The sequence below is a fragment of the Alosa pseudoharengus genome, unplaced genomic scaffold, assembly GCF_046254945.1.
Source record: "Alosa pseudoharengus isolate Yale_2024_CS ecotype anadromous, Long Island Sound unplaced genomic scaffold, YU_APseudo_1.1 YU_APseudo_1.1_scf_4, whole genome shotgun sequence".
NCBI lineage: Eukaryota > Metazoa > Chordata > Actinopteri > Clupeiformes > Clupeidae > Alosa > Alosa pseudoharengus.
The window spans coordinates 13,386,891-13,414,630 of NW_027468774.1; the positions used below are offsets into that span (position 1 = coordinate 13,386,891).

General features: G+C 40.1%; 1 protein-coding gene across 2 annotated transcripts; it reads right to left on the reverse strand.

The window, feature by feature from the left end:
- Nucleotides 1-563: 563 nt before the first annotated feature.
- Nucleotides 564-26,225, reverse strand: srl (sarcalumenin). Of its 2 annotated transcripts, XM_076264891.1 has the most exons (7): nt 26,150-26,225; nt 17,655-17,753; nt 17,341-17,436; nt 10,857-10,892; nt 7,852-7,968; nt 2,375-2,608; nt 564-2,058 (listed from the first exon to the last, which is right to left on the reverse strand). In XM_076264891.1, exons 1-7 carry the CDS (start codon nt 26,205-26,207, stop codon nt 1,244-1,246), a joined length of 1,455 nt encoding a protein of 484 aa, XP_076121006.1. In that variant the 5' UTR covers nt 26,208-26,225; the 3' UTR covers nt 564-1,243. The 2 variants fall into 2 exon arrangements, with proteins under 2 accessions (XP_076121006.1, XP_076121007.1); XM_076264892.1 differs by lacking the exon at nt 10,857-10,892.
- Nucleotides 26,226-27,740: the final 1,515 nt, after the last annotated feature.

Sequence of the window (27,740 nt, forward strand, 5' to 3'; positions counted from 1 at the left end):
ATTTCCAAATAGAGACATCAAAAATGAAAATGTTTGAAATATATTTAGTATTTTTTCACTGGGCAGTTTGATAAACTGTAATAGACCTCTGAAGCTAGCATACAAAAAAGCGGCCATCTTTGAGATCCGGTATCTTGTGATTTTTCCTATGGGAAAATAACATGGGGTTTTTAAATTATCGCACCTGTTAAACTCTCGCAGGGACTAAGAAGTATGAAATGCAGACATTTTGCTCAACACACTTTTGTCCTCTGCCTTCGTGTGGCTCCTGTGATCTACGGTTGACGATGTACGGTATGTTAAGACGGCAAACTTAGATTTTTGCTACCCCAGAGCTAACTTGCAATGCAACTTGCCATAGGTAGTTAGGTAGCTTCAATTAAGACCCTGATCTCCGTATATGGGCAAAGATGGCAGCTTTGGTTCTTTTTTGTAGGCGAACTTCAGAGGTCTGTGTCCTTTGGCAGCATTTGATAGGTAATGTTTTATGGACTTACCCAGAGACAGGACACCTGATGGAAAGGCAATGACACAACTGCCTTTTCTTATCAATGAGACACTGATTGTTCTAGGGGTTTTAATTTGACAAACATCAACAGCAGCTCTAGACATGCCCAGCCTGACCATGATCATTCACTTTTATTACTTAAAAAAAAAAACACAGACAATTTCTCTGCCATGTTCATAAATTTGGAAAAACATCAAGGAGTATAGAAGTTATAGAGTTAGTCTGTAATCCTGACTTGCAAAAGAACAGCATTTGAAATATTTTTAGAATAACAATTGGTTCACCCAACAGTTTTTCCCCACTAAAAATACTGAATAGAAAAGTTACACATAGCTGCAACTCTTTTCAACTTTCATTTTTATTCACATCAATATATATTTACCCTTTCTTGCAATATTTTTCTTTTCTCATGTGAATATATATATTATTTTTTCAATCAAATTGTAGACAGTTCATAACAGTAGTGTCTAGGAGAGGAGAGTGAGTTGTATGTAACTAATCTCAGGTATTCAGGCATATATTCCAATGTCAATCCTTCGCCTGTGTTTAATGAAACCCAACACTGAATTCCACTCCATCCAGGATAGAAATGCACAGAACTGAATGACTTTCTCCCCTTTCTGGTAACATTCCGAAGAAAGCCACAAGACTGACAGTGCTTGCTCACATCAGTACTCAATGGCTCCTCATTTTTCATTCCCTTTCACATCCATTCTTCTCATTCTGTCTCTTCCCTCAGTTTCTTCTGTAGCGGTTTTTCGGCTTTTCCCCACACCCTGTGGCCTCGCAGGAAGGAGGGAATATGGGGTTTTTGCCAGAGGTGATGCTGCTTAGGAGGCCCGGAAGGTCACCTGTGATGGCCCTCTCAATCTTTTCCAGCAGGCAGCCACCCATGTAGGAACATTGCGCTGTGAGTGGCTTGAAACTAGTCACTGGGTTGATGCCAAAGAAATCACGGTAGGCATCGCGGTTGGGCAAATCAAACTTGCTAACATTTGTTTTGGCCAGGATGGACTTAAAGATATAGAATTTGTCAGGGTCATCTACAATCTCTTTGAAAACAAGTTCAGGATCACTGAAAAAGCTCATCTTGTCTTTGAAGGTCTGGACATAGCGGTCTACTAGCAGGCCATGAATGCGCACACGGATACCATGCTGACGGATGAAGGCTATCTTGTTTTCTAGACGGTTCTCAATCACCTGGTTAAGGTCCTCCAGGAGAGATATCTCCTCACGCTTGAACAGTTCTCTACTTGTGTCAGGGGCATAGTCATAAGGCCAGAAAGAGCTGACGTAGACACGTGGTGGTTCAGTTACATTGATAAGGGGGGCTAAGCTCCAGAACAGGGCACCATAGACACGCATTAGGTCCTGGGTAGCCAAGTTGTCAGCTTTGTTAAGGATGATGCGTATTTGGGATTCACGCCCCTTCAGTTGGCGGAAGAGCATTTCCAGCTCCAGACCCACATCCAGCTTAGTTGGGTCGAATACCACGAAGATCAAGTCAGCACGGTCAATGAACCACTGGCACACATCATTGAAGGGGTAGCCTGTGGAGAGGTGAGACAAGGCAATAACATTACACACCAGTCAAATGATATGATATGATATATAACAGTAAATTTGATGTTTCTAACTTCTATATCATAGGAATAAATACTGTATTGCATAGTTCTAGAAAATACTACTGTTGTGATTCCTGTCCTGACCAAGGCCCACTTTTAGGTGTAATTCTAAAATGTTTTACTCATGTCAACAGGAAAACATTAAGATTAAACATATTTCTTGGAACCTTGTGTATTCCTGCTATGTGTTGAGCTTTTCTTTGGGTCTGATTTTAAGGAAAATATTCTACAATACAATCACCTCTCTCCTGCTGCTTGCGGTTTTCAATAATGCCAGGTGTGTCGACAAAGGTGACCCTCTCAAGTAGCTTGTGGGGCATCTCAATACCAATAAGTTTCTCCAGGAAGTTCTGTCCAAACTTCTCCAGGGGTGAGAAAGAGCGTGAACTGTCAGCAGCCATAACAATGCCCTCAACAGAGCGTATCTTCTCTCCATGCATTATCACTGTAAATTCTGAGGTAGTGGGTTCAGCACCTAAGATATAATACAAAGACAGAAAAAATACAAGATAAAGGAATGTATCATGTATCAGCACAAACTCTGATAAAACACTTGGCATCACACAAATGGCAACTATTTTTCAGTAAGATAATAATTTAAATTTTTATTAAATGCACAACACCCATCCCACTGCATCTTAGTATTCCTAATTTATCACCTACTACCAGCCCCAAAAATCTGCTAGTAGCCCGCTCTTGAAAGAAATGTTGACCAACGCATATTCTAAACTTTCAGGAGGAATCTGTAAAATGCATTCTCATGATTTGCCAAGAACATATTGCTGAGCTTTGAGAAAGAGGACAGTGTATGGAGTTAAATCAATGCCATTAATACTTTAAGCTTGTGGAAAGATATTTACGTGAATAATTCACTTTTGCAGCTCTGTAAAATACTTTGTACATGTGTGAAAAAGGAATATGCACAGACATAATTTATAGATTTGGCCTATAGGACACTGACTGGATCTGCTCCCTGCTATCTTAATTCAATGATCAAGATGTACATCCCCAACCGCTCACTGCGGTCTTTTGATGAGCGTCTGTTGTGTCAACCAACCATAAAAATTAGGTCAAATTCAAGACTCTTTTCCTCAGTGGTTCCATGTTGGTGAAATGAGTTGCCCAGTGCTCTCCGTTCCTGTGATAGTTTTGGGTCTTTCAAGAGGGGTCTAAAGGCATATCTGTTCAACATGCACTTAGTTTATTAAGTGTTTCTTATGTGTTATGGTTTGTATATTATAGTATTTGTTTATTTTCATTAGGCTATTGATTAAGTTGACCTTATTGTTTATTATTGCTATTCTCAACTTCCAAATTCTGAATACTGAAGTTACAAGCTTGCAAGGCCCTAGTCATGATGGAGGGGGGGGGGGGGGGTACCAAAACTATGGTGGACCCCCAAACAGATTTTCAATACATTTCCTGCCATGCAACATCATTACTAAAAACCACAAGTCATTAGTTAAGTTAGTCAATTAGGGTATTTCAAACTTTTGACAGACATAGGCATGGATGGATTAAGAACCCCTGGGCACAGATGCAAAAAGTCCCCCCAGGTAACATGTAATGGGGTCCGGGGGCATGAAAAAAAATTATAACTTCTGGTGAGTTTTGTGGAAAGAGAAGAGAAGGGTGGAGAAGAAGCAACTTCACACAGAGGCTTGGGCTTCAGGGCGCCCGGAGTTAAGTAAGTATAAGTATATATACTCTTTTGATCCCGTAAGGGAAATTTGGTCTCTACATTTATCCCAATCCGTGAATTAGTGAAACACACTCAGCACACAGTGAACACACAGTGAGGTGAAGCACACACTAATCCCGCTGCCTGCTACAGCAGCGCTCGGGGAGCAGTGAGGGGTTAGGTGCCTTGCTCAAGAGCACCAGCTGTTGCTACTGGTCAGGGTTCGAACAGGCAACCCTCCGGTTACAAGTCCGAAGTGCTAACCAGTAGGCCACGGCTGCCCCCTGAGTTCTTGGGCCCAGTAGGCCCATTCAGTAATCCATCCCTGGACATACTGTAGACCTGTGGTATGACTCCATTTGTCTCCAAAATGTATATTTTAAAATAAACTACAATCTTTGTTCACCTCTTTATTACACATAATGCAATGGCTCTTTGACTAATTACTTACTTTTTTTAAACTAAGGCTTAGACTCATAGGTTTGGACCTGTAGCCTGTAAGATTTGTATTTGTTTTTGATTTTATTGTGCTGGCGGCTAATCACACAATTTTAACGTAGTTTGAAAGGGACAGGATTCAGGAATAGGACAGGCCCCTCTTCTGTCTGACTCACCTCACGTTACCCCAGAAATTACGTTTTGTGGCAACATGTAGAAACACTACTACAACCTTTATTATGACCGCCGCGCAGCGAAGCGGCGGTCATATAGGCGGCGGTCATATAGGTTTAGTCAGATTTTTTTCTTTTTTTTTTTTCTTTTCTTTTTCGCATGCCCAAATTTCCGTCAATGAGTCCCGGGACACTGAAAGACCGGGGTACACGAAACTTGGTGGGCATGTAACCCCACATGGATAGCATGGAACCATCATTTTTCGTTTTGATCTGTGGCCCTCCCGCTGGACTGGACCCCCCGAAAGGAGGGTAGGGCAGACACAGTTTTCTGTGAATATCTCGAAAACCGTAGGGTTTAGGAGGACCATTTTTTTTGTATGTTGATCTCAAGGGGCCATGTCAACCCATTCCATAACCACTCATTTCATGCATAGCGCCACCTAGTTAAACACAAAAAAGTAAAAATGAGGTGTTGTAATTGAAGGTATCTGTGACCTAACATAGTCAAAACTGCACGAAATTGGAAGTGTAGGATCATTATGACACCATCTGTATGCACGCCTAGTTTTGTGGAATTCCGTTCATGGGGGGCCACACAATAAATTAATTTATGTTACTATACACCAACTGGCCTGTAGGTGGCCGGAGACAGTTTTCTGTGAATATCTCGAGAACCGTAGGGCCTAGGAGGTCCACCTTTTTTATGTATGTTGGTCTTAAGGGGGCATGTCAACCCATCCCATTACCACTTATTTCATGTATAGCGCCACCTAGTTAAAAATTAAAAAGCAAAAAATTTGGTGTTTTCATCACAATATCTCTGGCTGACAAGGTCAAAATTGCACGAAATTAAAAGTGTAGGATCATTATGACACCCTCCGAATGCATGCCAAGTTTTGTGTACTTTCGTTCATGGGGGGCCTTACAATAAAATAATTTATGTGTTCATTTAGTGACGTACACCAACAAGGATTCCCGGGACACTGAAAGACCGGGGTACACAAAACTTGGTGGGCATGTACCCCCACATGGATAGCATGGAACCGTCATTTTTCGTTTTGATCTGTAGCCCCCCCGCTGGACTGGACCCCCCGAAAGGAGGGTAGGGCAGACACAGTTCTCTGTGAATATCTTGAGAACTGTAGGGCCTAGGATGACCATTTTTTTCCGTATGTTTGCCTCCAGGGGTCATGTTAACCCATTTCATGTGCACACATGTGCACAAACAGATACACACACACACACACATACATTCACAGTAATCATACGTATGACACATACTCACACAGTAGACATATGTACGCTTGCATGCACAGGCACATACGCAGGCACACACACAAGCACGCACACACACACACACACACCCACACACACACACACACACACTCACACACACACACACCCACACACATAACATAAACATAACACAAACAATCAAGAATTTCTCAGAATTATGAACAGGCAAGATGGAGGTGGGGTTGTATAAAATTAATTTTACATGTGAAATCTATGAACTAATCATGTTTTGGTACTTGTTGTCTAGCAGATACCAAGAATTGAGTGTGGATAATGCAATTTAGTGAGACAGTTAGAATCATATAGGCCTTTCAGCGTGATTTCTTTTTGTGGAAAAAATGTGCTGGACTGGGCGGCAGTCATATTTTGTACCGCTCTGCGGTACATCTAGTTTGGTTATTGTCCACTATTCAAATTAAATGTAGGCTATCACCGCCAGTGCATTGTGAACGTTTTTTCCCCAAGTTGTGTGCCGTCGCCACATTTGAGTCCTACATTTTGCCTGCATGGATGCGTGATTGAGTGCACATCTAAATGTAACATGCAAGATGCAACAACCATTTCTCAGAGGCCTATAAACAGGTTAATTTCTGACATTATTACTAACATACGAATACATTATTTATGTTGTAAGACATGTGAAAGAAATGAATGACACATGCATACACAAATACATCATTTAAACTAAAAGGGCACAAAGTTTCACTTTCGCTATCATTCCAAGAATAGGCTACAATATGGAAAATACTTCAAAGTTCCCTTTGAGTCTGACCGGCTCCAAAAATTAATGGGGTTTCCTTAGCCTGTGCTATACCTTTCCAACAAGTTTTGTGAGAATTGTACCAGTAGCTTTTGCGATATTGTTGACAAGCCTACCGCACCGCAGTAGGCCTAGGTGCAGATGGAAGCTTTTGATAGCGCATGCCACTAACAAAAAATGCAAAACCACCAGGACAAACCCCTCAGGGGTGTACTCTCTGGCTACTAATTTGTGCATTATTTACATTTGATTACATTTCAGATGGTGGTGTTCACTGTTAGTCCTCTCAGTCACTGACAGGAATCTGAACATTCTTATAGTTATCCCTCACTGCAGCCTGGTCACAGGGGAAGTGTCACAATGATACCAGATACAGCCAGCCTATTCAGTGAATGAACTAGCCATGGTCACTTCTTTGAGATGACCTAGCAGTCTCTGGAAATGCAATTAAACCATGTCAGACTAGCTGGCTTACATGTTGAGACCCTGCAGATGGTGTTACTACAGTGTGGAGCTGAAATTCAAAGTGTAAATATGCTTCAGATGCATTGGCATAACAACCACAATTTGCATAGAAATGCATTGCAATGAATGAACTAGCCATGGTCACTACTTTTAGATGACCTGGCAATCTCTGGAAATGCATTTAAACCATGACTAGTGTTAAGACCCTGGAGATGTTATCACTACAGTGTGGAGTCAAAATTCTAATTGCAAATATGCTAATATGTTTTAGATGCATTAACATATCAACATATAAAAGTGATTTTGCAGACATGCATTGTAAATGAAGTTAGCAGTTAGCACTAGCCTTCAAAACTGGTGACACGACCTTGGGGCAATGATAATTATAAAGTTATCAATCTATGTTTAAATGTTGATATCCTCCAATGCAGTGGAAACAGAACAGTTAAATGGGCTGATTAGGTGACCACTCCTCCTGTTACGCTCTGATGTTAGAGCGAGATGGCCTTTGCTGAATAGGTCGATGTAAGCAATGTGCTGATTGGCTCTTCAAAAAGGGTGTAAAAACGGACCAAAATGCATAGAACTTGAGCCTTGAATCTTCAGTGTTGCAAGTTTATAACTTCTATTATATATACTATAGCGTCACACAGAAAAGTAAGAAAGGGATTAAATTGGCATGCATTTGCAAATTATATTGACATGAACAAAACTTTTTCACACATTTATTTCTACAGCTATAAAACTTATTTACACATGGGTAAGTCTGTGCACATTTTATTTTCACATATGCAAATATTTCTTTATTACACACATTATTTAGAACATCTTTCCACTAGCTCAAAAGATTAATGGCCTTGATTTAACTCCATACTAGTGGAAAACAAGGAAGAGAGTAGTACCTGTATAGAGCTGGTAAGGAAGGTCCTGTAGGCCCAGCAGGTAGTTGATCATAGAGGATTTGCCTACACTCCACGGACCCAGAAACAGCACCATGGGTTTGGAAGTGATTTCTCCATCTGTGGAAATAGGACATAAACTAAGTAATTATTATGTATCTGTCACTCTTGTAAATACAAATGCACAATGTTGGACTACTGAATGAGTCCTCTTCTGAAAAGCGTAATGTGTATTACTGTACAGTGCTTTGTCATCTATGTGTTCCTTCAAACCAATTATGCGACAACACATAAAGCTTTACATCCACATTATGTCTGTACGTTTTCTTAGATGATGCCAGGTAGGAAGACAATTCAAAGTATAGGTGTCATTCATTGAGATGTAATCATTAAAATAAATATATACTGACATATAAGAATACATCACTGCACATTTATTGCATGCACACAGTATAATTTTAAATGGATCTTGGTACTTTTACTGGTACAACTACATTTTACTTAACAAATTGCACCACCTTGCACTGATTTTTTCATAAAGCACATAACACAAGGCAACTCATAGCAACCACATATAGGCACAAGTACAGACACACTCAAACAAACACCAGGCATAGCTCAAATAATGGCAAAGGATTAGTAGCAGAGAAACAAGTTATAGATTATCTTCTCTTGTGATACATCTTTAAAGATAGGTCTGGCAAAGACAAACTCTGAAGAATGTCCCCCATATGTGTGCCAGAGCATCTCACACATGAACATTAATTTAAAGTAATGTGGAATTTTCTTGAAACGGCCATCAATTCTTCAACATTTAGGTTTTACTTTTAGTGTTTGAGGCCATGTAGTATACTGTAGTTCGCTTTATAAAGGGCTAGAAGAAGAAGATGTCAAGTTCTTTATTCCTGTAGTTGGCAAAACCAGCACAGATCTAACCACGGAGTAGATGCAAGTATGTTCTGCTAACTGTTCATAAATCAATATTTGCTGTCCCTTTGCACTAATGTATGTCATCATATTTTTTCTCTATTCTCATCACACACCACACACACATACACAGTAATAAAACAACACAACAAAAAACAACATAAACATAGTCACACACATACTGTACACCCTGCACATTTATTTGAACCCTGGTGAAGTTTTCATGATAAACACTTCTGAGTGTATAGTTTTGAGGAAAAGAGAAACGTTTTAGGGCTGTAATAAACTGCTGGAGTCTGACTTTATATATACTATAAATACTATACATACTTTATAAAGCCTCTCTTTGCCAATAAAACAGTTAGTCTTCTCCTATGACATTCCATAACGTTGGAGAATACAAAGCAAGGGATTTCAGAGCACTCTTTACATAATTTCTCCAGATCATACAGATTCCATGGTCCTTTGATATTGTCCTATAGCTCACCCCCCTGGATGTCTATGGAGTTCAAAACAGGGGACTGAGATTACCATGCAAAAACCTGATTTTGTGTTCAATAAACCATTTTTGTGTTGATCTGGACATATGTATTGCCTCAATGATCTCTTGGCAGAGACAGGCAGATTTCTATTTAAAATGCTCAGGTATTTCATGGAGTTCATGATACCATGCACCCCAGCAAGGTTCCCAGGGCCTTTGAAAAAACAACAACCCCACAACATCACAGCCTCTTCACCCTACTTATCGGTAGGCATGGAGTTCTTTTCAGTATAGTCATTCTTCTATGTACGTCCGACCCACTTCAGTGTTCCCCTTGGGGATCAATAAAGTATCTATCTATCTATCTATCTATCTATCTATCTATCTATCTATCTATTTGTTGCCAAAAAGCTCCATTTCATCTTACCATAAAGCACAATAGCATTTAGCATGATAGCATTTAGCAACCCTAGCCACTTACATTTGTAATTAAATGACAAAAAAGTTTTTTTACCAACACAGTTTTAAAATAACATTTCAGCATGAAGGTCACTTGCAGAGTTTTTCGAGACCTGGTAACCCCAAGATGCTACTTTTCTCTGGTGCTCTCCAAAAGATTTTTAGCCTCTCTTACCATCCTCCTCACTGTGCATGGGTGCATAGGCCCTTGTCCAGGTGTGTTTGTCACAGTTCCAGTTGATTGGAACTTCTTAAGTATTGTTTTTACTGTACATATTGGCATTTCCGGGCAAAAATAATTGGCAAAGATTGACATTCCATGATTTACAGAGGTCAGCACATGTTCCCTTTAATTGAATTGTGTATTCTTCTGTCTTTCCTATGTTGAAGAATGAGTAGAGCATTTGAAGGGAAAATGGTGCCAGGGGAGCCAAAATTATAGGGGTGCCAATTATTGTAACTGTGGCATTATGATTTTGTTAAATGAGGTATTTTTCACCCTGAAAATATATTTGCATCCCTTCAAGTTTCCTTGCCAAAAGATGTTTTTCATACCTCTTTTACTCAACTTTACAGGTGCCGATAAATGTACAAGGTAGTGTATACAAAGTTCCTCAGTAAAGAAATCATGTTTTTTAATCATTGAATAAGCACATGGATATGTGTTTGCTTTGTGTCTTCTCTTCTTATATTTGAATATAGTATTTAAACCATTTGCTAGCAGTAAACTAAACCAAAATGATGCACAAGTACAGGATAAGTGCTATATTGTGATTTTTGTTGTCACATATTTAAAGGATGAGAATGACACTAGGATAAAAGCGACTCCCAAATCAGACCAAAAGAACATCGAAAGGCTACATTTTCCCGAAATATTGATAGCTGTGTGTGAGATGGATAGTTGGAAGATGTTTTGGAAGGGTAGGAGGGTCCACAGACTCAGTGGGCAATGCCATGCAGTTGGCGCAGACCTTGGTGACAGATAGTGATTATTTTCCTTCGCTTTTAACTTTCCTGTGCTTGATACAGAGGAGTGGACAGCATGGAAAGGTCCCAGGACGGTTATGTCCAATCAAATATTTGAAAGGAAATAAATACTATCTGAAGCCAGGTTTGCATGCAATAGCCCTTTTATACCCACCTGTGCATGAGTCCCCTAGTGTTCGTCCGGGGTAGGCTGTTAGGGTTGGAGGGGAGATGTGAGGGAAGCAGATGAAGAGGATAACACAGAGAGAGTCAGATAACAAAGAAAGAGAATGATGATAGAATTAGAAGAATGAAAGGAAGAAAGATGAAAGAAAGAATGAAAGAACAGTTCTGTAAAGGACAAGAGGGTTGTCAGGAATTTGAATTATGAGATTGGAGTGTAGGAAAGCAGAGGATGAAGTAATGTGTCTTTCATGACCACCCATCTTATGATCATGCCATTATGCTACCAAACTCCCCTTCAAAAGTCAGAAATGCCAACAAATGTTGTAGATACTGAAAACTGCCTAATTTAAACAAATTGCTTAGTGAAATCATTTTATGAATATAGCTGAATGCTTACAAGATTTAAATAATCACAATGTTGTGAAGTAGTGTGTTTCAGTTGGATATATTTGATATAAGGGTTTTTTTTAGCCATAGAAGGGTAAAAGGGCCAGCCACAGGCCTGTGTATCAAGGTCAATTATCAGTTCTCCTTAAGCACGCGCACACACACACACACACATACACACACACACACACACACACACACACACACACACAAACACACAAACACACAGACAACATTACCAATAAGCAGAATAAGGGCAGGACATTTGAGAAATACTAAGGTTATGACTAATTCTTATGGCATGACACATATACTGTATACCTGCATACATACACATACACAAATCCATATACCTATACTTATATGGTTCTTAAAAACTGTGCCCCACTCTGCCTCTATAAAGAAAGACTCGCCTCCGCCTGCATCCTAAACACACAAACAGATATGTCCTTTGCCGAGGGCTCCTCTGTCACAATCATGTCCTTCTGCCTCACAAGAGATGATGTGGATGGTCACATTCGTAAACCTTTGTCCAACTACTTGTAATGCACATGAGTAAAAAAGTAGTATAATAAATAAAGGGGCACTCGTTTAGGGCTTGATGCCTACCTAAACTTTTGGTGGGAGTGTGCAGGTTTGGGGCTACGCATTGCAGTTTGCCAGCCTCCTTTTCAGATATTCTACCTACAAAACGATTTAGCCAGACCATCACATTCCTGTGCCAGGGAAAAGGTGAAGTAATACTCAAAGCACTGGCTATGAAAATCTACTCTGCATGCAGGTCCTTAAAACTGACAAACTGAAAGGGTTGTACAGCAGATATTTTATTGTGCAAAAAAAGGATGGAGATCTCAGACCTCAGGTCTCTGAAGGATCTTTAATTTAAAATGAAGTAGATTATCTGCACTGTACAGAGCAACAATTGCTGGTTGCAATTCAATGATTCAATTTAATTGTTTAATTCAATGAGCCTGATTCAACTGCGCACTCTGTGTTTCTCCCAATAATTATCATGCCGTCTTGAAATATAAATCAACTTAGATGATGAGGGGATAAAAAAAATCGCCATGTTTTGTTTGGTAGTGAAGATTCATGCTGTGTCCATAATGCAATGTAAAAAAGACATTGTGTTTCACTGTATGATGTGCATGAGAACATGGCAGAATAAAAAAAGATCATAATCTCATTAAATTGCATCTTGTTCAACTACTATTTAGAAACAAAAACAGTGAAAAGAATGTAATGAAATCGTCGGACAGCATTCAAGAGAAGAAATAGTGCTTGAATAGGTCACCCATATTAAAGTAGGCAATATCAGCTATAGAGAACATTCACAAAATGTGTGGAAGCAACGTTAACCCCTCTTCATCAGATGGGCATCTTTGAATTTTAATGTAGACAGTAGGATGTTCATCGAGAACTCAGCAGCGTTACTAGAGCACCTCACAGTGTTCACCCTAACTCAGAGGTTACGTTAGACTTTTTTTGACCGTACAAAATGTCTATAATATTGCAGAATACCCGAAATACAGCTACCGTATCGTACCATATCTACCGGACATATGTTTTTAAATAGCCATATAATTGCCTATACATTTAAACGGCAATTATTCACAAACTATATATTTCATCAATGCAGTTTATTATGCACAGTCAGCACCAGTAGTTTGTTTTGGATCAGCTTTGCACAAGCAGCGGAGTAGGCTACTTTCATTCTATGAAGTCGCACACTCTGTGTGCTGCACAAACATTGCAAACTGACATAGGCTGTAGCCAACATAATGCTACACACTAGCCTAGAAATCTAGATGCACCCTAGCGGCAGCAAATGTAATTTGCTGCCCGGGCTAGTCTAGCAACTCTCCATTGGCTTGCGAGCTGGAAAAAAATTAAACTTAGATAGGGCCAATCACATCGTGTATAGAGACGTTAGGCGGGCTTAACATAATGATTGATGGCAGAGTTGCAACGGTTTGGCTTGAATTCCCTGCTACTTGAAAACAAAGAAGATGGATGTTGCTGTTGGCGAAAAGCGTGACACGAGTTAAGCTTTTTTTAAGTTGGCAAAAGTTTGAACTAGCCAACTTGCTCAGGTGGGAAAACGCATGGGACTCATAACGCTGTCCTATTGCGTGCAGAGGGAATTTGAAAGACAACCGATTACCCCCCCCCCCCCCCTCGGACTGAGCACAGTGAGTGCCCAGACCCTACATTTTAATGTGGGTCTGGCTCGTCAGGCTAGGTCATTGGATTTTACTGTGTCTATCTCTCAATACTTTTTACAAAATCTAAGCAAGTAAAGGCCAAACAAATAAGATGAATATTTCAGCACGGCAGTCTATGAGGTTCACCATTCTGACTACCTTTTCTGTGGTGTTCGACACAGACACTGGCAACAAAGAACTTCGAAAGGTTCACACCTGCATCGAGGCAACAGCGTAGTCATTGCGTGGAGTCGACGCAGAAGCATAAATGAGCCTTAAGATGCTCTTAAAGGAGAATTCCGGTGTGATTTTGACCTAAAGTGTGTTGAAACATGATACCGAGTGTGAACGTATGTCTCATAGCTCACCTCGGCTTGTCCCCTGCACTCAGAAATCTGGCGCTAGTTAGCCAATGCTACCAACAGGTATGATAAGGGATCAGATTTCAAAAATAATTCTGTGGAAATGCATGGATTCCAGTTGCTGCTACTGGAAGCAACTGAATCCATGCATTTCCACTGAATTATTTTTGGAATCTGATCCCTTATCATACCTGTTCGTTCGTACTCGTCGCTCGACTTATCGTGACTAAATTCAAGATGGCGTCGAGCGGTAAAATTCCTTAAGGTAGTGTCTGTATAAATTGTCTTGTAAATAAACTACCAGTGCTTTTTCAAAGTTATTCTTACTTGTAATTTCACTGTATGTTCTGCTGGTGACCTCAATGAGAAGTAGCCTACCTGTTACGACGCTCTAGTCTAGCCATTAACGAATACTCTGGATCACTCGTAGATCTATGAGTGTTTTCACGACGTTCTTAAGCAACGATGGTCAGGACGGGCCCATGTCAGGACGAATGAAACAGCATGAGGGTCGAATGAAACAGGCCTACAGTTTCACCCAATTTTTGTTTGCCACATTTGACCACAGTCAGCTTACATTTTGAATCATACTTCTTTCTCTTTGCCGCCATAGTGGTAGGCTATCGAAAGAAGCCCATTTAGAAAAAAGAAGAACGTTTGTAAACTTTTATATGTGAACGATGTAGGAGATAGCATAGGCCTAGTCCATATAAAAAAAATCCAACAAATTTGGAAATCTGGCTTTTAGTGCCGCAGTCTTTATTAATGCATCTAATCAGAACTTTAACGTGCGCAATCTGCACCAGGCTGTGTTGATGATGTTTCACGATTGATTATGTTTCTTTGACAGATGTAAAACTTAACCATGATACTTTGAAGGCCTACTAAATGGTTTGGGCAACTGTAGCAAGATAACACGGTAGCCAGATACCATGATAAGCCGTGTTAACTTGCTACAATCATAATACCATATAGTAGCTGACTTGTTTTAATAGTAGGCCTATAAAAGTCAAGTAAATTTCACTGCACGCCGTCAGTTGGTTTGTGGCGCAAGCAGGTAGATGGTTATCATGCAATCAGTTTAATTTAGTAGGCCTAGTGGTTCGATACCCACATGGAGTTCATATTAGGGTATTTAGGTATTTATTTTTTTGGTGACATAGTCATGGTCCAGTGTATGTAGCAATTTTGACATTTAAATAAACATCATCAATCGTGAAACGTCATTAACGCAGCCAGTTAACATGGGAGGCAATTGACATGTAACATCCAAGGGGGTAAGCGAACGTCCGGAAAGCGTAGGCTACCACTTATGGGAGATTCTGAGGCTAACAAGCCATCACCTACTACTGCTAGCATTCCATTGAACCCCATTCATTTTGACGTCACTTTGACAGCGAATAACTTTACATCTGAAGCGTTTAAAGACTCTATTTGTCCATTGTTTATTTCTAAAGAAACACAACAATGTATGAATGACTCCATTACCTTGTATCTCACCTTATCTCAGGGCAGCCGTGGACCACTGGTTAGCACTCTGGACTTGTAACCGGAGGGTTGCCGGTTCGAGCCCCGACCAGTGGGCCGCGGCTGAAGTGCCCTTGAGCAAGGCACCTAACCCCTCACTGCTCCCCGAGCGCCGCCGTTGAAGCAGGCAGCTCACTGCGCCGGGATTAGTGTGTGCTTCACCTCACTGTGTGTTCACTGTGTGCTGTTTGTGTTTCACTAATTCACCGATTGGGTGAAATGCAGAGACCAAATTTCCCTCACGGGATCAAAAAAGTGTATATATTTATATACTTACTTATGGCCCCGTAGCAGCCGTTTTTGTAAAAATAGGCTAACAATGATGTCATGACCACAACACTTTCTGTCGCGCAGTAGGCTATAGAAATTACCATACATTTAGGAGAAGCTCGCAGGCAATCGTGGGTGGACGTGGAGGCGAACAATCAAGGGAGAAGCCCAAAGAGTGTCCATGAAAGCATCAGAACACAATATTTTAGCAACGTTTTGATGGATTGGCAGTAGCCTACTTCGGCACGTTCTGACAACAGATGCCTTACTTTATGGCAGGAGGGGCATTTACAAAGGCAATGTAGTGAGCAGTGTGTGGACAGGTACGCAGAGATGTCTCCACCTCACTGCACTGGAACTGCTTACAGTGTTTTTCACTTCTGAGTGGCTCGCACATTCAAGTAAGGATCTATAATATGGCCATGGTGACTTATTTCAACCATTAAAGGGGGCTGCACTTAGTCCATATGTGTTATCTGGCTTGGAGACTTTTGTGTGCTCAAAGCACACTTGCTTTTGTTACAGATGGGTCATCTGCCTGATAGAATTGGAGCGCTGATCTATCTCTCCAGGGGGCGCCCATTAGCCACAAACTGGTTGCTTACATCAGGAGGTGGTGGGACAGTTATGTAGCCTGTTTAAGACAGTACAGGTAGACATGCTTGCACAGAGAGAGCATGGACGTGCTGGTCCATGAATGGCTCACACTCCTCCAAATGATACTGGACAGAGTGCACCAGGAGAGGCTCTCAATGATTTCCTTGGGCCAAGCACAGGGGATGATATGGCATCTGACTCCTGAGCAGTGGCAGCAGACAGTCTAGCCCCTAAACAGGAACGTTTGTTGAGTGATAGTCTATCTATGTCAGTGATGGAGACTATTCAGAGTGCAAAAGTGCCAACGACCTGGCCACTCTACTCTTTGAAGTGGCAAGTATTCACTAACTGGTACGCTTTGCAATTGAGACCCACCTACATGCTACATTGAGTCTATCTTGATGTTGCAATACTCATTTTAGAAAGGACACTGCATCTATGCTGAAAGTATACCTGGTGGCTTCAAATACCTAGAGGGGATCACCCTGAAATTACTGTTGTTGAAAATGGCTAACCTCAATTTACTTGGTGATTCAAGGTGATTCAACTCCTTTGTCCAGCCCACTTGTGTGCACTTTGTAGTTTTGGCATTGTGAGCGCACCAGAGATACACTTATCCCATAATGTCTTGTGTTCGCCTTCGAGAAAACTGAGGATACATTCTTACACACCGGCTCAACCTTCATTCTAACCTATTTTATAATTTGGTGGTTCCATTACGGATTTGCACAGTATAGTAAAGGTTCCAGCATTCCCATTCCAACTTAACCTTACTTTGTGATGCAATAGTGTGAAAAAGACTGAGGGCTGGTAAATAGATTATCAGTTCAGAAAAAAAACATGCTCAACTATGACACTATAGCTATAGCTAGCAACTTTGAATCCTATAGACCATATTTCATTTCCTAAATTAGCCTATGTATGTGTGCTCCTGTGAGGATATTTATTTGTTAGGCATGGTACATGATTGTGCTGAATCATTTAGAAATTCTGCAGCAATCAATCGGCATGAATGAACATGGATGGGGATGGGGTTGGAGGGAACCATTCAGCACCAAAGATAAACCAAATTGCACGTGCATTTCACCCAATTAGATCATAGTGTACGACCAGGCAGCTCCCCTACCTGAAATTTCATGTTGTCTTAATTCATTGTACTTGTAGGCTTGCTCCATTGGCTTTATGGAGGAGTGATAGATCTTCCTCAGTTTCTGCAGAGCAGCTGAGAGAAGTAGACAAAGAGGGTAAGAGGTCAATTTCTGATATACATGAGTACAGTGAGATTTAAAATATATGTGTGTGTGTGTGTGTGTGTGTGTGTGGTGTGTGTGTGTGTGTGTGGTGTGTGTGTGTGTGTGTGTTGCAAATTGCTGTTGCTGCAAATTGGTCAATGAGCATGGGTATATATAAGTTGTAAGTGAGTGTAAGTGTATAGCCTACCTGCATAATCTCCAGAGTTTTCCTCAGAGGCCAGTCTCAGAGTCTCTTCAATGTGGGAGCGATCCCTCAGAATAGACGAGAGGACGTCCTCTTCTTCCTCTACAGAAAAGTTAACATGTCTGATAAACAATATATCTTTCTACTTCGGATATGAATAGGGGTCATAAACATATAGGTCTACATATGTGTATATTCTGCTATTACAACTAAATATAATTACAATATATATACATATACAGTACCCTCCAGAATTATTGGCACCTCTGCTAAAGTTAACTAAAAACCGGTATAAAAAATAATCTGTTGGTGATTTATTGTAATCTCACAATGGAAAAAAATAGGAAAAATCCAACCTTGAAGGAAAGCAAATTTATTTTGAGAAAAAGGAAAAATAAATATTTTTAACAAAAACACTTCACTCACAATTATTGGCACCCCTGCTTGTAATACCTTATTAAGCCTCCCTTTGCCAATAAAACAGCTTGTAATATCCTATCCTTGTAATTTATCCTATGCCACCCCAAAAGGTTGGAGAATACAAAGCAAGGGATTTAAGACTGTTCGTCTTTACAAAATCTCCCCAGATCGTCTAGATTCCTAGGTCCACACTTGTGCATTCTCCTCTTTGACTCACCCCACTGTTTTCAGTGAGGTCACTTTTGAAGATTTGGTAACACTTTACTTGACAGTATCCACATAAGAGTGACATGACACTGTCATGAACATATGACACTGTCATGATTTATTAACTCTAACCCTAATCCTAACCTCTAATCCTAACCCTAATCCTAAACCTAATCCTAACCCTAACAAAACCCTATGACAAAAACTGAATGTCACTTAATAACAGAAGCGTTATGTCATAAACGTTTATGACTTGTTTATGACACATACATGACAGTGTCATGTCACTCTTATGTCGTAAAGTGTAACCGAAGATTTTTTGGAGGACTTGGTGACCTCAAGATGATACCTTTGTCTGTAACTCCCCAACAGTGGTTCTTATGTAATTTTTGCCTATCTTACCATCCTCCATATTGTACATGGAGGCAAGATAACTATGGGTCTTTGTCTAAGCATGTTTGTCACATTTCCAGTTGATTAGAACCTGTTAATCATTGTTTTAACTGTAAATATAGGCGTTTTCAACATTCCCTGACTTACAAATACCAACACACTTTTTTAAAATTTAAATTTAGTGTATTCTCTTGTCTTTCCAATGTTGATAAATGACTAGGGGATTTAGCCTCTGTGTCACTTTATCTTCATACCTTAGTGAAAAAGAACTACTTCTGAAAGTTCACAGACACTCTGATTAACTTAAATAAGTTGAAATTAGATAGGGAAATGCTAGGGGTGCCAATAATTGTGAGCGTGTTGTTTCGTTAAAAATATTTATTTCTTTATGAGATTTTCCTTTTTCTCAGAATAAATGTGCTTCCTTTAAGGGTGGATTTTCCCCTCATTGTCTTCATTGTGAGAGTACAATAAATCACCAAAAGATTATTTTTTATACCTGTTTTTAGTCAACTTTACCAAAGGTGTAATTCTGGAGGGTACTGTATATATATTGCGCGCAGACATACACGTGCGCACACACACACACACACATACAGTACACACACACACACACACACACACACACACACACACACACACACACACACACACACATACACACACACACAGACACACTCCTATATTGCTGTTAAGGAATAGGAGTACAGTAAAGCCTCATCTTGTTCCTAGCCAGCACGTGTTTGCTTACCCTTTGTGACTGTATATTTAGCTCTGATGCTATGTCTAGCTAAGTTTAACAGCCCTGCTCCAATCCCCCAGACTGGCTGTAATCATCTACTCTTGGCATACATGAAGGGAAAGGGAACTCGGCTTGTTGGATACTGAGGTATATATCTGAGCCACTATTCATTACATTTCCCAACACTGAGAACAACAGTGTTGATGTACACACTTCATATGATCTTTTTAAAGACAGAGAGAAAAGAATGAGGGTTTACAAATGAGCTGAAAATATTTGACCTTAAGGCAGTGCTTACTGGTTCCTGCCCTGATTAATTTTATTTTAGTCATCTCCTATAAATAGGTAACCAAAGGGGGCTTCTGAAGATGCCATGGTTTTACAACACTGAGAATTGAATGAGTGTAGGGGGACTCCCCAGTTTCATAACAACCCTTGCAGAATCTCTACCCTCACCCACAACTACCACCAACACCCCCAAGCCTTAAGCCATCTAAATTTAGTCACTGATGAAGCTTATTGAGCCGCTCGGACTGTCCTTGTAGGCCAAAGAACAGGCATTACTTTAGGACCACCACAGAGATACAGAGCTCAGGTTGCACCATAGGGCTGGCCCTTCATCTAAAATTAGGCACAGCTGGGTGATTGCAATGGCTCACACTTTCAGACTAAGTGGACTACACAGCTCTTGTGGCACCGCAAAATCCATTGTGGCCTTTGTGCACTACTGTTGTGTATTTGCCAACTATAGTGCATTCAGAGAGTATTCTGTCACCTTTTCCACATTTCTTTATGCTGCAGCAGCCTTAAGCTGAAATCATTTCATTTAAGTCTTCCTTCATTAGTCTACTCTTAATACCCCAAAATCACAAAGTGAAACACAATTTTAGCAATATCAGCAAATGTATTGAAAAGGAAAAACTGAAATATCACTTCAGACTCTTTACTCAGTCCTGAGTGCACTATAGCTGTGTGATGTCTGGCTCAATGGAAATATATATTATACAGACATCAAACTTTACAGATATGATTTGGGCAGATCTTTGGCTAAGGCATGACACACTGTGCTGGTGACTACATACACTCAGAAAGCTAACTCTTAATAGCAAGACAAGGCATAGTTTGCTGTCTTCTACTACTTAATAAAATGTAGGTGCATACAGAATGCACATCAAAGCCGAAACACCGTGACACTGAACTTTAGTGAGTAGTTGGATAATGATTGTGCCACAACAAACATTTATCACAAACAAATGCACTTCAGTCTTCTATCTGACTATTCACAAAGCAGTATTTGTTGTAAAAAAGCAAGGACAAGGCCTTGAAGAAGTCAGAAGGGGAAGTTAGTGTGTAATATAGGATGCACCTTTTGGTGCTCTGAAGTCTTAAATGCTCAAAGCAAGATGTAATTAAATAGATGCATGGTGGCACTACTTCACTGCAGAGGCATACCGGTAGGCTATATTAGCTCTGCCTTCTAGAAAGGCGGGGAAAGAATAAAGGCCACTCCATTTGCCAGTACCCTGGAATGCAATGCAACACCCTCACCCCAGCTCACCCATACCTCAACTTCCCTTCCCCCACCTCCCACTGTTAACTGGGGTGGGGGAGCCTGGTGACCTCTGTCTGTTGAGGGGAAATCTACCTAAGAGCATTGCACAGTTGGTGTTTCCGGGTGGAAGAATATATAGAGGTTTCTGAATGTGCACATTGGAGACTGTCAATATCTTCTCCAGAAGGTACACCTTACTGTACCTCATTGTACAGCATTACAGCAAGGTTATTAAGATTTTGATTTATGCACCACTTCTTATGAGCGCTATCTCAAAAGTGCTAACAAGCCTAAATCTCTTAATTATTGTCCTGTGTAAGTTATTTGTCTGATTATTTGTATGATATGTTTCTGTAAACAAAGATTAGATTCTTTGTTTACAGAAACACATGAAATAGAAAAATGCTTTTAAGTTTTCATTTCTGTTTAGGTTTGAACTCTGTGGCAGTTAACTCCACTCTGCACTCCTTGGGATCCAGTAACACAGTGTACTGTTTACAGTATTATAGGCTGTTTTGTGGGAAACTTTTTGTTTAGTTTTTTACAGTCTCATGGTAATAATCTGCAGCATGATTACTGATATCATTGTAGGCAACCGCTGGCTACTGCTAGTTGATCCAAGGGTCCACTAGCAGTGGACAGCAGTCAGTTACATATAATGAATGAATCAGTCGCATCAAATGGAACAACATCTGAAGAAAAAATGTAGGTAACACTAAAATTGAGAATCTAAAAATGTTTGAAGGTGATCAATTCACATTATGATGATCTGAAACCAACAAAATCCTCCCAAGTCTACCTCAAGGTACATATATATTGCACCCTCCAACACATCCATTACTGACAGTTGAAAGACATCATATTATTTTGGATGAATACCCAGTGGAGCATGATATAAAAGCTCTAACATGGCCAAATACTGAAACTGTCTATCTAAAAATGTATGCACTAACTGCTTCAGACTACTTGCTTGCTATCACACCTTCAATCACTTGAATTTGTTTCTCTATTTGGATTGCACCTGGTGTTGTCAGTCAACTTGGTATCCTGAAATGAGAGATCATAGTAGGCCTATCTATTCTTTGGCATGCACAAGATTCAAAACAGGAATGGCCTGACAAAGCCAGGAGAACTAAAAAATTTATCAGGAAAGCTGCCTAGAGTAACTTAAACAAAAAAGAGAATTGTCTCTCACATTGTAAGAATCCTGTATTCATTTACCCTAAACGTTACACATGAAATGACAGTAGACTTTAGGGGAAAGATCTTCATATGCACTAAAGACCGGGCAATGTAATTACTTCTGTGATTTTATCATTTCATTTAACAACTGGTAGGCTATTATTATACTGTAGCTTGACTGACTTGCATAACCTTGCCTACTTGTTTCACTTTGAAGACTCATTGTCACCGTTAAAAACTCTCACCTTACTCTGAATCATCTGCAGTGGTCTGACTCTTTACTCAGTCCTGAGTGCACTATAGCTGTGTGATTACCCATGCAGATAGGGATATTAAAATTGCATTGCAATAGTTTAGACAGTTGAGCATCATCCATATAATAGTGATAGAGGAACCCATGGATGCCTAAGGAAGTGATATAAATTACAGGTAAAGTACAGATCCCTAAGGTACACCAAAGGAAATGTCATGAGATATTGACACTTCTCCCTGACAATACATGCTGAATGAATGTCCCTTGAGGTACAAACTGAGTGATGTACCCAAAATTCGTCTTCAAACACTGTAGGAAGGAGGATGTCATGGTCTATTGTGTCAGAGGCTGTTGATAAGTCTAAAAAATCAAAACTGAACAGAGATGTTTGCTTCTCTTAATGCTTCACAGATAATAAAGAAGTTTCAGTTGAATGAGCGGTGTACCCAGACTGCTTGTCTAGCAACTAATGGCAGCAATGTTATTGGCATGTCTGGATTTATGCCATTTTCTCCCAGCAAAGTTCCTATTATACTTTTTTTAGTATTATTAATTATTAGTAAGTCAATTAATAATATTAATTATCAGTAAGTCTAGGGCAACAGGGTTTTGAACTGTAAGTACTGTAGGTCTTGTGGATATAGTAAGCAAGATGTAAGTTATCCAGACAAGATTCAGTTCTCTCAAATTTATTATTTCATTGTAAAGCAAAAAGTGTCAGTAGCATTACTAAAATCACCCAGGATAAAAATCTGTTCTTTGTGGGGAATCTTAGTCTGAGAGGGGAATGGACAAAGGGCATAAGCACTGTTATGGCCGATAGGCCTTGATGAGGTCTGCATGTAATGGGTTGAGTGAGTGTTGAATACACATCTACTTGAGGGATGGCAAGGCTGTAAACAATCCCAACCTTTGAAATGTGATGCATATGTATTTGGGCTTAACAGCACAAAACAGGCAAAAGGCCTAAGGTAACGTGATAATGTAAAATCTTGCTAGGACAGTATGGAAGGATGGGAGTTCATGCTTTGTTTTATGGTATCCCATTGCATTCCAACCTACCATTCCATGACTGGAAGCTTTGTGGATTTAAATATTGTCATAATGTGCTGTCTCTGCTATTGCTGCTTTTGATCAGTCAAATTTAAAATCTCCCAGTGGTGGGTTGGACATAAGTAGGCATCAAAAACGCCCACCCAGCTTCCCCCATTCGCCTTGATGCTTTTACACTCATGACGGAGAGAAATGTTTCGACTCTGTGACTACCCTCCTTGTTGGTAAAATTGGTGGGCCACGTCGACCCCCTCCCCACCCCACCCCACCTGTTCTGCTTGGGTGTATCTAAAATCGACAGGCATTCCACAATAAAGGCCGGAATAAAGGAGTTACAGTACTACTATATCTGTCAATACTAGTACGGATAGGAGTGCTTACATATTAAGTACAAAGTATGGTAGGATAAGTGGTAGAAGAGGAGGTAGAGGAGAAAAGAGGGGGAAGTGGAGAGGAAAGAGGTAGAGGAGGGAAGAGCGTGGTAAGTGCGTATTAGTTGTGTGAGGTTGTCAGAAGCGCTAGGATAGGAGGATTTCTTGGAAGAGTTGTGTCTTTAAGACTTTTTTAAAGATAGACAGTGACACCCCTGCTCTCATGGGACTTGACATATTGTTCCACCATTGGGAGGGGGGGGGGGCACAGATGAAAAAATATATAATAAATAGAATTTCATTTATTTGATTAATATCTGTTTTAGCTGTTTAAGTGAGTTAGCTGACTGGAATCAGATCCGTGTCCAGAGTGGATAACCCTGGCCTAAACCAACCCCCACACAGATTATTCAGTTACTTAGACAAATCAATTTTGAAAGCTAGCTGTATTAAGCCATCTGTCATGTATTGTAATGCTGTGTGATATAGAATTTGATTTCCAAGAATGTGATGGGTCTTGTCATTCATTGATTATTACTTTATTTTCACCCATCATATCAGGCTCAGGCAATGTTCTTCTGGAACTTAATACATAATTGCAAACGTGTTTAACATCACAATTATAATACCCTGTTTCTCACACACAGACACATGTCTGCTCGGGTCATTCTTGCATTCCCACCACTAAATCATGGTCAGTGTCTAGTTACCATTAGCTCAATTGAGTTTACAACATGAACAATCAAGCCTCTCGTTTACAATATGTTAACAGTTGCACTTATAAACTAGTTGCCTGTATTCCATGTGTGTCTTTCACTAAAGTTACAATTCTTGTGTTTGTGTCTGAACTGACATGGAATTCCATTTTTTACCCAGATGTTTTGTTGGCTTTGTGACATTATACATCAAGTGTAATCTTATCTTTAACATACCCTAAAACTGGTTCAGTTTAAATTATGTTTTTTGTTACTATGGCAATCTGTCTATGTCTATCATTACTGAGAACAGAGCAGAAGTTGAGAGCTAGAATTGACAACTCTACATAGCAGTGTCACAGCACCCAGCAGAATGTTGTGTAGGCTGGAGTTGTAGCCCCGCAGGAGATAATGCATGGCCCTATAAGGCCAGCAATGGGGAATGGAGACCAATTGTGACAGTGCAGAGAGACAGCAGCTGTGGTGTGTGACTAAGGGGTGGGGTGTGGGGCACAGAGAGGAAGGGGATCTATAGAAGTTTGGTGTTTGGTTACATGACGCCTTCTAATCTTAGGCACCTGATGGCCACCTGGGCCAACATGGAAAAGGCTGTACAAGGACAAACAAGGGTAAAACCATCATTTGCTGTACCATGCTGGTCAGTAACTAACAGTAAAGTGAGCTTAAATGCCAGGGCTCAGGGTTCTTTGATATGTCAGCGTAGCTATGACATGAGTGATGAGTAAACATACATACTCAACAAACAAGATGGTATAATATTAATAATGACTACAATAATGAACACACTATTATTGATCAGGTAACTACAAAAGAGGCAGTGGGAGATGAGATGAGAGAAAGTGAGAGGGATTAAGAAGGAAAGAAAGCAAAGAACACAGGTACACAGTCCCTCTCTTCTCTATGAGCCATGAGTTTCCATCAGCTGGTGCCATGCTTCAGAACAGCTGACACACTGTCACAGCCAAAAGTACACACATCCATACAAGCCAGTGGATAACTCTACTGCTTGGTGTAAATGAAAATATGACCACGTACTGACAAACAATACAGGAAGTTCTGAATGTACTCCTTTGAAATATATGCCAGGAGAAAACAAAAAGATAAGTATGAGATACTGTCATGCGCCGAGAGTTGTCTTATTTTAAACTCATTTTTAAATAGACATGTCTGGAACTATGAAAGAAGACTCTATATCCTGCGCTGGATAGTATGACAGTTTAAAACAGTGTGTCACCACAGCCAGCCATACAAACTTACAGCTGTCAGTCAAAATGTCACTGTACATACAGGATTTAGGCGCTGTTACAGACATAAAAATTAAGAGCATGTTTTCCATTCAGCAATCAGTAGGCTACTTCCAGAGTTTTCCACAGCATGTTGCAGCATGAACATATGATACGTTGACCTTAACAGTGATCTCCCTGTTTAGCTGTTTGTATGTCTTCATTTTTTTCCCCCAATGTATTTCTAAAGGCACATATCAAATATTTCAGCTGATAGCAAGCACACATGGTGATAATGTTTTATACATTTACAATGCTATCTACTTCCCCATCCCTGGCCCAAACAAGAGCATCAAAAAAAAAACTAGAAGAAAGCATGATTTTACCTGCTGTGATGAGGAGCAGCAGAGAGAGCATGCAGCAGATGGAGACTGTGGGCTTCATGGTGGCTGCCAGGAGAATGCTCAAAGCATTTTGCTCTTTATATACTGTTGGAAAAGGTGAGAGGTATCAACAAGAAGGGGGCAGGGCTGAGCTGCAAGTAGGCGGGCAAGGTCTGTCACAAGGGCGTGTACCTCTGTTAGAATGTTTTGGAAACAAATAACTGCACAGAGGAAAATGTGTTTGTGAACGAATATCAAAGTGGATATCTGAGTAAGTATGTACAGTGGAGGAAGTATTGAACGGGTCAACATTTTTTCAGTAAGTATATTACCCATGAGGCTATTCACATACTGGGTCTGTGACTGTCTACACGTACGTGCCTCTGTGAGAAAGTTTTTGGAAACAAATAACTGCACAGAGGAAAATGTGTTTGTCAACGAATATCAAAGTGGATATCTGAGTAAGTAGTGGAGGAAGTATTGAACGGGTCAACATTTTTTTCAGTAAGTATATTACCAATGAGGCTATTCACATGGAATTTGCACCAGATATTAGTATTAACTCAGGAAATCCACACATATAAAGAAATACAAACATTAAAGTCCATAAGTAAAGTTATGTGTAAGAAAGGGAAATGAGACAGGAGAAAAAGTAATGAACACGCTAAGAAAAAGCAGTATGTCAAGGCTAGGAAATGCAAGAAAACAGCTGACATCTGTAAGTAGTTAGAAAGTAATTATACCTCCTATCTGTGCAAATAATGGGCTTAGTACATATTGAGGGGGGGGGGCAAATGGTGGGGTTTTCCCAAACAGAATTTCAATACATACAGAAATATTATTAAAAATCACAAACAAGTTATTAGTTAAGTTAGTCAATTAGGGTATTCCAAACTGTTGATGGACATAGGCATGGATGCATCCAATTCATATAGGGGAGTCCGGGGGCATGTTACCCCGGAAGATTTTTAAATAAATGACCCCTTAAATGATGGTTTTGGTGAGTTTTGTGGGAAGAGAAGAGAAGAGAAGGAGAAGAAGCATCTTCACACAGAGGATTGGGCTTCAGGGCCCCCTGAAGCCCCTGGCCCAGTAGGCCCATTCAGTAATCCATCCCTGGACATAGACTTGTGGTATGACTCCATTTGTCTCCCAAATTTATATTTTAAAATAAATTGCAATAAAAACTAGAGTAGCCTATCTTTGTTAACTTCTATATTACACAGAATACAATGGCTCTTTGATTATTACTTACACCTGAAGATTAGATTTTTTGGACCTAAAGCCTAATAAGATTTTTTGTTTTGATTTTGATATATTATGCTGGCGACTAATCACACAATTTTAACATAGTTTAAAAGGGACAGAATTCAGGAATAGGCTACTAAGACAGGCCCCTCTTCTGTCTGACTCACTTCACGTTACCCTAGCCTGTGCTACACTTTTCCAACAAGATTTGTGAGAATTGAACCGTTGATTGTTATCAATAGCTTTTTTTACCATGTGTTCCTATAGGTGTCTAGTAACACCTCCCAATTTATCCATGGCCAAATCCTCGGGGAAACACCTGGAGAGCCCATCAAGTTTGGGGTGC